Genomic DNA, 12,074 nt, shown 5'->3' on the forward strand with positions numbered 1-12,074 from the left:
CAAGCGCGCGGGCAAAAGGGGGCTCCCGGCTGACGCCGCCTCCCGCTCCCTTCTGAGCGCTCATTGGCTGGCTGGCTGGCTGGCTCGCTCGCTCGCTCGCGCCCGCCTGTCATACAGCGCGGAACTCCGTGCCGGCGTCCTCCTCGGCCCTCGTCCAATCAGGGCCTCCTTACTGAGCGCGTCGGCCGCCTGGCGCGCTCCTCCCCCGTTCAGCCAATAGCGCTGCGCCCGGCGGGAGGGGGGGCGTGGCGGAGCCTTCATAAAGCGCCGCTCAGCCGCTTCTCGCGCCACTGCTTCCGCCCGCCGGAAGTCGCTCGGGCTGGTCGCACGTGCCGCCATGGCAACCGCCGGCTCGCCGCTCCCGCTGCTCCGCACTTTGGGCCAGGCCGCCTCGCGGGCCCGGGGCTGCTGCGGCTGCTGTCGCCGCCACCCTCCGCTGGCAATGCCGCCGCCGCCGCTCCTGAGGGGCGCCCGGCGGCTCCACCTCACCGCTCCCAGGTATGGCCAGGCCGGGTCGGGGTCCTTTGGAGCTGGGCTGGTGGAGCCTCCGTGGCCGGGCGCAGTTTACCCTCCCGTGACGCGGCGGCGGCGGCGGCTCTTTCTGCCCCGCCGGTCTGGGCCGCGAGCGAGGGAGAGCAGCGGCTGATCCCCTCCTTCGTGCCGGGGATGGCAAAGCTCCCTCGCCGCCCTGACGGCCCCGGGGGAAGCAGGGAGGGAGCGCAGCAGGGAAGCGCGCGGCCGCGGCGGGTGGCGGAGGGTCCCCGGTGGGCCTCTCGGCTTCCCTCCAGCGGCGGCCCGGAGGGCTGCAGGCTGATGAAATCTTCCCCGCGGCTTGCACGGCCCGGCGCCCCGCCCCGCCCCGCCTCTCCGCAGGAGACCGTGTTTTTTTAAAAACATTTTTTTATTATTATAAAAAACGTCTTTATTCCAAGAAGCCTTCCTTTAACATGCAGCCTTGGATTTCTGATTTATGCTTCTTTTTAAATTTTGTTGTAACTGTTTTATTCTGTTTTTATTTTCATTTTACCTTGTACACCACTCCGAAATTTTTCAATGGGGAGCGGTATATAAATTTTCTAAAAAAATAAATAATAAATATATAAAAAATAAATAAATTATTAGTTACATTGCATTAAATAAAACAACAGTGCTACCATCACCAGGACCAACTACACCTTCATCCCTGTTCCCAAAATTGTAATATTTCTTGTACAGGTGTACACCCTTTCCCTCTTAACAAAACAAATTCCAAAAACGGTTTCCACATAATCTCAAATTCATTATAATTACATCTTCCTTTTTCTATTTTAATATTACATGTTAATTTATCATTGATGGCTATGTCCCATAGTTCTTTATACCATTCCTCAATCTCATACTCACTTTGTATCTTCCATTTCCTAGCTATTATTAATCTTGCTGCTAATAATTTCGTAATCAAATCCTTAATAGGTTGTGTGCAGTTCACCCCGTCGTATATTGACAACAGTGCTACGCTCGGGGAGAACTCTAAACTTATTCCAGTTATCTCTTTTATCTCTTTATACACCAATTGCCAGAATTTTTGTACACATTTACATGTCCACCACATATGAACATAAGTGCCCACTTCCTGGCATCCTCTCCAACATAATATTGAATATTTCTTCTCAATTTGATTTAGTTTAACTGGTGTTAGGTACCACCGCCATACCAATTTATAAAAATTTTCTTTTATCCTTACTGATAAGGTTTTCAAATTCCATGCTTTCTATATCTTATCCCAACTCTGGTTACTTATTTCAAATTTAATATAATTTTCCCATACCAATTTATAACCATCTTCCTGATCCTCTCTTGCCATCAATATTCTATATATTTCACTCGTTATTCCCTTTGTAATCAAATTCCCTTCTTTCTCTTGTCTTTGTACTATCATTTTTTCAAAACTCATATACTCTCTAGGTTGTTTATTTTCTTTTATCCATTTCTTTACCCATTGTTCTAACTGCATATAGTTAAACCATGACAACTTTCCCCCCATCAATATTTCTTTTATTTGATCTAACTCCTCTATTTTAACCACCCTTTACAACCTGTTTATATTCTGTTCCTTTAATACCTTCCCTACCACCTTTTAAAAATTTACTGGAAAATTCTCCATCATTACCACTGGAGTTAATGGGGAAATGGCAGGTTACGCGCCCTCAGATGTGCTGCGGGCGGCAGGGTGTCCAGCATACTGGCTGGGGATGATGGGTGTTGCGCTCCTAACACAGGTCGGGCGAAGGCCAGCTTGAAAAGCCATGCGCGAGTAGGATTTGAACAGCCAAGAGTCCTGTGGTGTCCTAAAGGCTGAGAGACCTTTCATGGAGCACAGCCTACTTCACATGTATGCCAGAATAAATTTTGTCGTTTTTGAGGCACCACAAGACGCTTTGTTGTTTGTGTCATCCTGTGGAGAAAGAACGTGGCGTGGGAGGCAAAGCTATGCAGCCAGCAGAGTGGAGCGTCCTCGACTGCCTTCGCGCGCCCTGGTGCTCTTATCCCTTGCGGAGGGAGGCCTGCGTGTGCTAGATAACGTTCTGCAGCTTTGAAACCTAGTTGCAATTCTCCCCTTCCAGAGAATGTTTTGAAAACCTTGCTCATACTGCACTGGAAATGGCAAAAACAGTTCCCCGAGCCTTTTGGAGATGTTGGAACGGATCTGCCAGGTGTTAGCAGCACCCACTTTTTGTTGAGACCTATGCAATGGGATGTCATTTCCCTTGCGTGTGCTTCTCTGAGTGATGCATTCTATAAACCTCTCAGTCTAGTGAGCTCACAAAAGAAGCATGCGAAACATGATCTGTTAGTCCTCCAGGGTTGCCCTCAGAGCTGTTTCATGAGTGAGATGTTTCTGCCACAGGCAGGCAGCACCTTCTCTGCAATGCTTAAAGGATCTATCAATACGCTTCACACATTAGTCAAAACCCCAGCACAGTAGCAAGCTATGCCTTAGTTCTGGAGCTGTTTGGGTTTTGTACAAAAAAATAATTCCTCCAGATAAGATAATACTAGCGTATATAAGAAAAATGTTTGAGGTGTGTAAAATATCTCGTTGCTACAGTGATGGCACGCATCGCTTGCTTTTGAGCGCAAGAGAAAGTCTGGTGTGACTCCTTATTTTCTTGTCGTTTGTTCAGAGCGTGCCTAGCATGTTGTTTTGTCCAGCAGTTACATAATGCTACATGGCATCCAATTAACTTGGTGACTGAACGGTTTTAGCAACCTCGGGATTCTTGCTCCATTGTGTCAACTCGTGGCTACTGGGGAGAGAATGGGCTCGGGCCGCCTATGAGAACTATGAAATCTCTCTGCTTGGCTTAATGACTGGGAATCCAGCTGAAGAGCCACTGCTGCTTGGGAAGACAGACTAAGATGTGAAGGGCTTAGATATGTCGTCATTTGGGAGTGGGGCAAGATGTTTTCAACAAACTTTATTTGCAGGAATGAAGCTGTTGTCATTTCTGGGAGAAAGCTGGCACGGCAGATTAGACAAGAAGCCCGTCATGAAGTGGAGCAGTGGGTCGCAGCTGGTAACAAAAGGCCCCACCTCAGCGTGGTTCTAGTTGGTGAAAATCCTGCAAGCCACTCCTACGTACTGAACAAAACCAGAGCGGCAGCCGATGTAGGTAAGTTCTTAACTCCTCTCTCTGGTGGAGTTTTGGTGATATTGCTGCATGGAAAAAGGACTTGGGTGAGCATCCGGTACCTGGGTGTCTAAAGGAGCCGCAGTTCTGCCTGCCTTTTATCTCCTGACCAACTCCAGGGAAGCGGCCTGTTCTAGCTGCTGCTTCCTCATCTGCTCTTTGCTTTTGCACATTTTGACCATGCCTTAATCCTAGGAAAAGGGAAGGACCTGAGTGCCCCTCTGCTGTATGACAGGCTACACCGGGGTTTAACTCAGGTGGCCTAGCAATGGCTGCAGCATATTCCTTCAGTCTGCCTACTTAGGTTTCTCACATACTATCTGGTGTCTGTGATTTAAGTGTTGCTTTTGCAATAATACTTGTGGTATTATAGTGCTTTTTTGGACCACACTATGTCTTTCACCAGTGTGGTGTAGTGGCTAAGGTATTGGACTGGAAGTTGGGAGATCTGGGTTCTAGTCCCCACTCGGACATGGAAACCCATTGGGTGACTTTGGGCCAGTCACAGACTCTCAGCCCAACCTACCTCACAGGGTTGTTGTTGTGAGGATAAAATGGAGAGGAGGAGGAGGAGTATGTACACCGCCTTGGGTTCCTTGGAGGAAAAATGGGTGGGATATAAATGTAATAAATAAATAAAATTTCAATAAGTATTTCACAGGAAGGTGGGAGGCTGAAGCAAGTTAAAATTTCTAAGCTGTAAAAATGCAACAAATAGTGCCTCTCTAGTACTTCCTGCTAGTGTCCAGTAGTGTTCAGCGTGTAAAATCTTAAAGTGAGATCTTGGATTGCTGGATGGCTACCAAAATCTAGTTTGCCAAGAGGTGCCACTTCTGACCTAGGCAACCGTTTTTCAGTGTTTTCCTATGCCAGTAATCTGCAGTCTCTGTGTTGAAAATCTAACACCAGAGAGACCCCTGGGGATGAAACTTTTGTTTCAGTTACTGGATCTTCACTACATCAGCTCTTTCCTGCAGCTTGACTTGTGGACAGTAAGGGCCTCCTGTATTCTAAAGAAGATTCATACACGTTTTGCACTGTTCAGCAATTCCAGCATTTATGGATTTATTTAGCCAATGCTAGTGAGTCCCTTACACAGTTTTCAGACTTTATTTAATTATTTATTTATTGCATTTCTATACTGCTCAATAGCTGAAGCTCTCTGGGCAGTTTACTTTAGGATGGAAAGTGCTAATTAGAAATAGAATATATAGCCCTGTGTCAAGAGATTCAGGTGCAGTATCCTATAGAGAGAGATTCTGACCTCACTAACTGGGGAGTATCAGACTAAAGAGTATCAGACCCAAAAGACAGACGTGGAAAGTTCAGTTGGTATGCATAAAGTATGCTAAGAAATACTTTTGTAAGCCGCCATGAGAGCCTTTTTTGGCTGAATGGCGGCATAAAAATCCTTAAATAAATAAATAAATAAATCTACACTGATGGTATCCATGATTCTACACTAATCACTTGAAAAGCCAAATGGGATATTGGCTGTTGAATCTATTTCTCTAGCTTCTACCTAAGCCTCACGTCTAACCCCCTTTTTTTCAAGAATACCTTATCCTTTTATGCAAGGGATTTGGGGCAGGGGCTTGTGTTTTCTCTCACACTTTCTCGGGAGTCTACAAGAGTCACTGTACCTCGTGGTTTGTAATTCCAAGTTCTATCTTTTTTGAGCCTCTTACTTCATTTTCCTTGTAGGAATCAGCAGTGAAACAATTCTGAAGCCAGCCTCTGTCACCGAAGAGGAGTTGCTTGATTTAATCATTAAACTAAATCATGATGCCAATGTTGATGGCCTGCTGGTGCAGCTGCCTTTACCTGGTAAGTGTGCAACTTTAGGAGGGGCTTTTCACAAGGCATCCCGAGGTATGAGCCTTTGAGATGTGTGAACTGAGTTGCAGGGTTGGAAAGGAGGGCCTAGGCTTGTGCTTCTCTGGTTTTGCAGGCCAATTGCAGCCTAAATCTGGGTGTTTATGCCGTGCGACTGATTAATCCATATTATCCACATGTCAATCTGTAGTTTGGTCACCTTGTTTATATAGCAGGTGTCAAACAGCCAGGTTCGTTTGGATCAACTCCTTGATATTAACCCTTTTTGATATCCACATATGCATCATCTTGTTCCCCCCGCACTGTGATTATACGCATGGAATCCATAGTACTAAACCTTCCTCCTTTCCCCCAGAGCATATTGATGAGCGAAAGGTCTGCAATGCTGTGAACCCTGAGAAAGATGTGGATGGTTTCCATGTTGTGAATGTGGGTCGGATGTGCCTGGACCAGTACTCCATGCTGCCAGCAACTCCTTGGGGTGTGTGGGAGATCATCAAGAGAACTGGTAGGAGTGGCATGAAAATGCAACTGATTTTCAAGGTCATTCAAAAGAGTTCAGAGCCTCACTTGGTGTGTTTATGTTGTGTTGCAGGAATCCCAACCCTGGGTAAGAATGTTGTTGTGGCTGGTCGATCGAAGAATGTTGGGATGCCCATTGCGATGCTCCTGCATACTGATGGCAGGCATGAACGCCCTGGAGGTAAGATCAGACTTTATCTCTTGATCATCTAGCTAGCAATGTCTGACATGCCTTATTGTCACAAATTGCACTAATTTATTTTTATTTATTTTATTTATTTAAGGATTTTTATGCCGCCATTCAGCCAAAAAAGGCTCTCACGGCGGCTTACAAAAGTATTTCTTGACTAAGGTGCAGGAACCTGAGAAAACTGTGATACTTGCTCCCTGATTCGATAATATGACATGTACTGCAGAAAACACTGAAGATGCATAGTGCATGTATGACTTTTCCCCTGATACTGGTCCTGGGGATTAGATGCTTACATTCTTCAGTAACTACAAACCTAGGTCCACCTCAGCACTCTAGCTTGCTCTCAGAGTGCATACCTGGCCCTGAAAAAAATGGTGTGTGCTTTTTGGAAATGGTATGTGACCCACACCTGTCCTTCCATCAGTAAAATCAGCTAAGTGTAATATTAAACTATTAGTTGTCTCTTTGTGACAAGGATTTCCCTGGGATGTTGACAGATCCTGCTGTACCACTTGATGGTAATAAGAACCATGAAAACCAAACTGTTCCACTATGGAAGTGAAAACTTATGGTGACAATGGGAGGTGGGGAATTTTGAGAGTGAATGCTGCCCCCTCTCAAAATGCTAGAACCTAATGGAGTCATCCCATGAAGCTGGTTAGTGGGAGATTCAGGACAGCTAAAAGGCAGGACTTCACACAGCACATAATTAAACTCTGGAATTCACTACCCCAAGACATAGCGATGGCCACCAGTTTAGATGGCTTTAAAAGGGGTTATGTAAATTCCTAGAAGAGCAATGGCCCTGATGGCTATGTGCTGCCTCTGGTATCAGAGGCAGTAAGCCTATATATACCAGTTGCTGGGGAACATGGGTAGGAGGGTGCTGTTGCACTGTGTCCTGCTTGTGGGTCCCCGGTCAACAACTGATTGGCCAGTGTGTGAACAGAATGCTGGACTGAATGGACCCTTGGTCTGATTCAGCATGGCTCTTCTTTTGTTCTTAAGCCTCATTTAACATCAGTTCATGTGCCTCCCTCTGTCACTGAGGCATAAACCACAAATCCACCTCCTTACTCAGTGTTGTGTTGATGGCTTTTCCCATGGATTCTACTATAAGTTAGGGATGTGCAGATTTGTGGGATCTACTTCATTTTTTCTAGAACCCTAAGGGGGAACCCCACCCCAGCGAACAATATAAGCTTAGAACTGAAGAATTCTGAGCCCAGGAATTTTTTGAACAGAACAGAGCTCACAGTCCTTTTGTGCACACATCAATTCCACATTAACCTCAGTATTGCATCATTTCAGCAGTATAATTTAGATTGGGGAGTCATTTTGTTGCTGCTTATTGTTAAGCAATTGTGAATCAGGAATCCTTATCAATCTACTTCAAATCACCCAGAGATCTGTCGGTAGATTCAGTTCTTCTTTCTGCTCAGCCTCTAATATGGCTGCCAGGAGGCCCAGAGCATAATTCTCGCTGTTAACTACTCTTTTCAGGAGATGCAACAGTAACAATCTCTCACCGCTTCACTCCAAAAGAAAAGCTCAAACAGCACACAATTCTTGCTGATATTGTGGTTGCAGCTGCAGGTAAGATCCCGAGTGCCTTGTTCAAGCAAAGGGGGCTGAAAGCAGAAGCTCTTGACGGACGTAACTGCCGTTCCTCTGCTGGTGGTGGTGGTGGTGGTGGTGGTGGTACTAAGAATAATTCTGCCAGGGGTGGTGGCGGTGGTCTTGTAGGATTCTGATGGCAGAGCCTCTGCCTGTGGAATTGCACGAGCTGATTTCCTTGCATGGGGAGGTGGGGGCACTGTTTGTTGAAGTCACAAACCTAGGAACTGGAAATGGGTCTTGGGTTTTGTAGCTGCAGCCGGTGAATTATCACATATTGACTCTGGTCTTGCTTAATTGCAGGTATTCCTAATTTGATTACAGCTGATATGATCAAAGAGGGAGCTGCAGTTATTGATGTTGGCATAAACAGAGTTCAGGACCCTGTTACTGCAAAACCAAAACTTGTCGGAGATGTGGATTTTGAAGGTATGGAAGGAGATTGGTATTTTCAAGGGCTGGAGAATAAGATTCCTTGTGCCGCATGTCAACTGCAATTTCCTTGAGTTAGGCAGATATGGTACCTCAGCTATCCTTGAGAAGGCTGTAGCTTTGAACAAGCTGCATAACCTTTCCAGAAGGCAGTGAATGAGCTTGATGCAGAATATATCTAGTCACTTAATATGTTGCCAAAAAAAGAAATGTAATTCTTCCTTGTAACTTCATCCTGCGTCTTCTGGGTTGGATGAAGCAGCTGGTGGGCTGTGGAGTTTGAATTCAGTGTACTGGTGACAGTATAGACTGGAGTCCTGCTTGTGACCTTGTTTCAGTAATTTATGGCAAGAGTTCAACTTATTAAAAGTTGTAGCACAAAGGCCTGCTACATACAGCTTGCTATTGAGTTACTGGGCTGTAAAAACAAACTCAGCTAGCTTTAACTAGGTTGCATATTGCATGAGTGAGCAAAACTTAGATTTGGCCAGTGTGTTGGATAGCATAGGCCTGGCGATCTGCCCAGAATTCCTATTGTAGGCCACTATGTCAATTATAGCTAGCAGAGAAAGCTTAAACTGCACTTAGTAATTTGTCTTCCGGCTCTGCCCTTTTGCCCCACAAGAGGCCTACTTTACCCAAACTATAGCACAGGGAGGGTGCACAACCCTTGTGGTGCCAAGGGGGCGTTGGATGTCTGCTGGCGTGGCAGGAGGCCACTTGTGTGTGCCTGCACATTCACATCCACTTATGTGCAAAGCGCCATTCATCCCCAGGTCCCCACACTACTCAATTCCAGCTCCTGCCCAAGGAAATGTCAGAGGACCAGCACCTGCTTTGATCAGATAAAACCGATGCTCCTCCCAGAAACTTGTTCCCAAACCCTCCAGGAATCCTGGGTCTCAGCCCATCTCCCTTTAATCCACTCTGTTGCGGAAGCATCCTGACATCACACACTCTACGAGCTGGACCTTTTTAGAAAAAAGGTGGCAAGAACGGGCTCTATGGTTCTTGCAGTAGAAGACCTCTTCCTAGGATCCTCTAGGGATGAAGGTTATGTGGTAGGAAATATAGAGCCTGTAGGATGGTTTCCCTTTCTTTGTGGGGGGTCTTGGGGATTGTCAGGTAGGCTTGCAGTACTGCCTGTAGCTCATGTCTTGCATGTCTTGCACGCCTGCCAAAGCTGGTTGCACTGCAGTGCTCCGTTGCAGGAGCTTAAAGTGAAGAATAAGAAGGAGCTGCAGAGTCCTGAATCAAGCCAGGTTTGGAATTAGTGGAGGTTCATTAGGATTGTGAATATCTATAGGATGATGGAATCTGTGAGATATATATATAGAGAGAGAGCTTTTGTGGTTTGGCAAACAGCTCAAGAACATGTGTATTATTAGTCCGGAAAAATTGTGGGGTGGATTTCCAGTGGTCAGGAGAGTGACACTAGTGCCTTGGGCAGCTTTATAATCTCTCCAATCAGTTATTTTGCCCTACTAGCTCCACATGACTTTGTCATTTTCTTAATTTTTCACTTCCTTATTACTGTAGCCATTCCCACAAAAAATCAGTCTTTGGAAACCAGAAATGTGGAGGCTGAGCAAATTCTGCCAAACACTAAATGTGGGCAACTATGCATAACTTGTGACTTAAAGACTCAGAACTGTGACTGCCCGGGGGCAGCTGGTGCTCACAGATTGGGTGTAGAGCCCCCCCCCCCCCAGCCTTGATGAGGATGGGCTTCCCTTGTCTCTGTACTACACGTTCTCTGTTCCTTTCTTCAGGAGTAAAGCAGAAAGCCAGCTACATCACTCCAGTCCCTGGTGGGGTCGGCCCCATGACAGTTGCTATGCTTATGAAAAACACCATCATTGCTGCAAAGAAGATGTTGAGGCCCCAGGAGCTTGAAGCACTGAGTGTTTAATGTTGGACTTCTAGTGGCACCAGAAACATTCCGAATCGCCTCCCCTCGCCCCCCAACCACAGGCCAAAAGCAATGCAATGTTTATTTATTGGATGGAAAATTCATTGAAGAGTCATGCTGGAATATTTATTTAAAGCAGTTGTGTTCCAAGGCAAAGTGTCTGATGCAGTGCGTTCTGTATGGCTCCTACAATTTAAATTGCTCCATTGAAGTGTGGGAGCCAAGTGTGTGATTAGAACGCAGAGGATGAATATTATCTTTAAAATCCAGCATGGAGGTGTAACAAAGGGCCAAGAATATGTGTGCATAGAACAAAATGTTTTAGTGGGTACGTGATGCAATGTCAACTAATCGACCTCAACTGAACCCAAGAGATACTATGTTGACTGCTAAGATTATAATGCAGCTATTCTGGAGTCAGATGTTACTAGTATTTTCTACAAAGCCTTATTTATATGTAATTTTAGTAGCTCTTCTAACAAAGCAGATTATAGCTTGTTTCAGTACTCCAATCCCACACATTTTTTAAAAAATATGGAATGGTCTTAAAGCTAGCCAACACTTAGTCATAACATTATAAACTTGGGTGAGGTTCTCCATGCCTATTGAAGCTTGCTTAGTCGTTACGTTGGCAGTTAATAAATACTGCAGGATGTGTTGGAATAAAAACGATCCATATATCACTTGTAAGCCTTTGAGTTTTTCATGTCCTCTGAAAGCAGGCATTATAAGGGTTCCATGTCTTCTTTTACAGAGATGCAGGCTGCATTTAGATATCCCTTTATGCCATGATGGGTTAATAAGCTACTCACAGTAGCTTGTTTTGGAAATAAGCTATTGTTATCCCCCACACAATCAGACAAATGCAAGACTAAGAGTAGCTTATTAAGCTACTGCGTGAAATTTGACTCGCCCCACCCACCCCGTCACCTGTCTTGCTGCAGTCCTTCGGCCCAAGCAGCGGTGCTGTTTCACCTCTGAAGCACTGGAGGTATGCAGGAATGGGACAAAACTTCCTACACGGCCTCTCCCGCTCAGGAGGTACCTGATCCCCCACCAACCACTGTGTAAATGAACTCACCAAGGAGAGGAACCTCCCTTCAAGTAGGAAGTGGCTAGAACACCTTGGAGGTTTGCAGAATTGGGACAAAACCTCATAGCCAGCCTGCTCTACTAAGGCGGCACGTGATGTGCTATAAAAACCCAGTGCACCAAAAGGGGGCAGATGCCTATAACACCTGGAGGGGGGCAGTTTGCAGGATTAGTACCAAACCTCATCTCATGCCTCCTCTGTTAAGGAGGCACCTGATGTACTATGAAAATCCAGCACTAATTGTAAAAGCCAAAATCCCAGGTGCACCAAAAAGCGGGAGATGCCTATAACTCGGGGTGTGTGAGGTTGGCTTTTTTTGCAGGATTTGGATCAAGTTTCAGAGCTTGCCGACTCTACACTGCTGGCTTGGTCACTTTAACATTTTCCAAATCAGTAAGCCAGCGAACAGCAGAGCCATAGCTGTTTTGACTGTTCTTGCCGCACAGCTCTGTAGCTAGCCAAAATAATTAGCTGTGAGTAACCCATGATGGGTTTAAATAACCCCCTTTGCAGACTGGGTTATCAGAGTGGTTTATTTTGGCCAAATAAACCATTGTGGATTAAAAAAAAACTCCCTCCAGGTGACAGGATACCCTCCAGGTGACAGGATAAGCCATGATCTTTAATTAAGCCATCATGGGTTATGTTGTCAAACCCAGTCAAAAATGCTACCCTATTAACTGTATTACGGTAATTTAAAGTTGGGTCAATTGGAGGCTTTGGTACCTTTAGCAAAATGTTGGATTGGCTTCCAAGGCTGCAAGGTGAATAAGATTTTTCATAAGCACATCACAAGCA

The 12,074-nt window shown here is 45.6% G+C and overlaps 1 protein-coding gene across 1 annotated transcript; it reads left to right on the forward strand.

Annotated features, from left to right (window-relative positions):
- Positions 1-305: 305 nt before the first annotated feature.
- On the forward strand, positions 306-10,866 carry MTHFD2 (methylenetetrahydrofolate dehydrogenase (NADP+ dependent) 2, methenyltetrahydrofolate cyclohydrolase). The gene is made up of 8 exons (XM_063139112.1): positions 306-498; positions 3,469-3,653; positions 5,376-5,498; positions 5,863-6,015; positions 6,103-6,210; positions 7,726-7,818; positions 8,143-8,268; positions 10,044-10,866. The coding sequence occupies exons 1-8, from the start codon at positions 338-340 to the stop codon at positions 10,181-10,183; spliced, it is 1,089 nt and encodes a 362-aa protein (XP_062995182.1). The 5' UTR covers positions 306-337; the 3' UTR covers positions 10,184-10,866.
- The last annotated feature ends 1,208 nt before the right edge of the window (positions 10,867-12,074 follow it).

Source organism: Elgaria multicarinata, chromosome 12 (assembly GCF_023053635.1).
Source record: "Elgaria multicarinata webbii isolate HBS135686 ecotype San Diego chromosome 12, rElgMul1.1.pri, whole genome shotgun sequence".
NCBI classification, from domain to species: domain Eukaryota; kingdom Metazoa; phylum Chordata; class Lepidosauria; order Squamata; family Anguidae; genus Elgaria; species Elgaria multicarinata.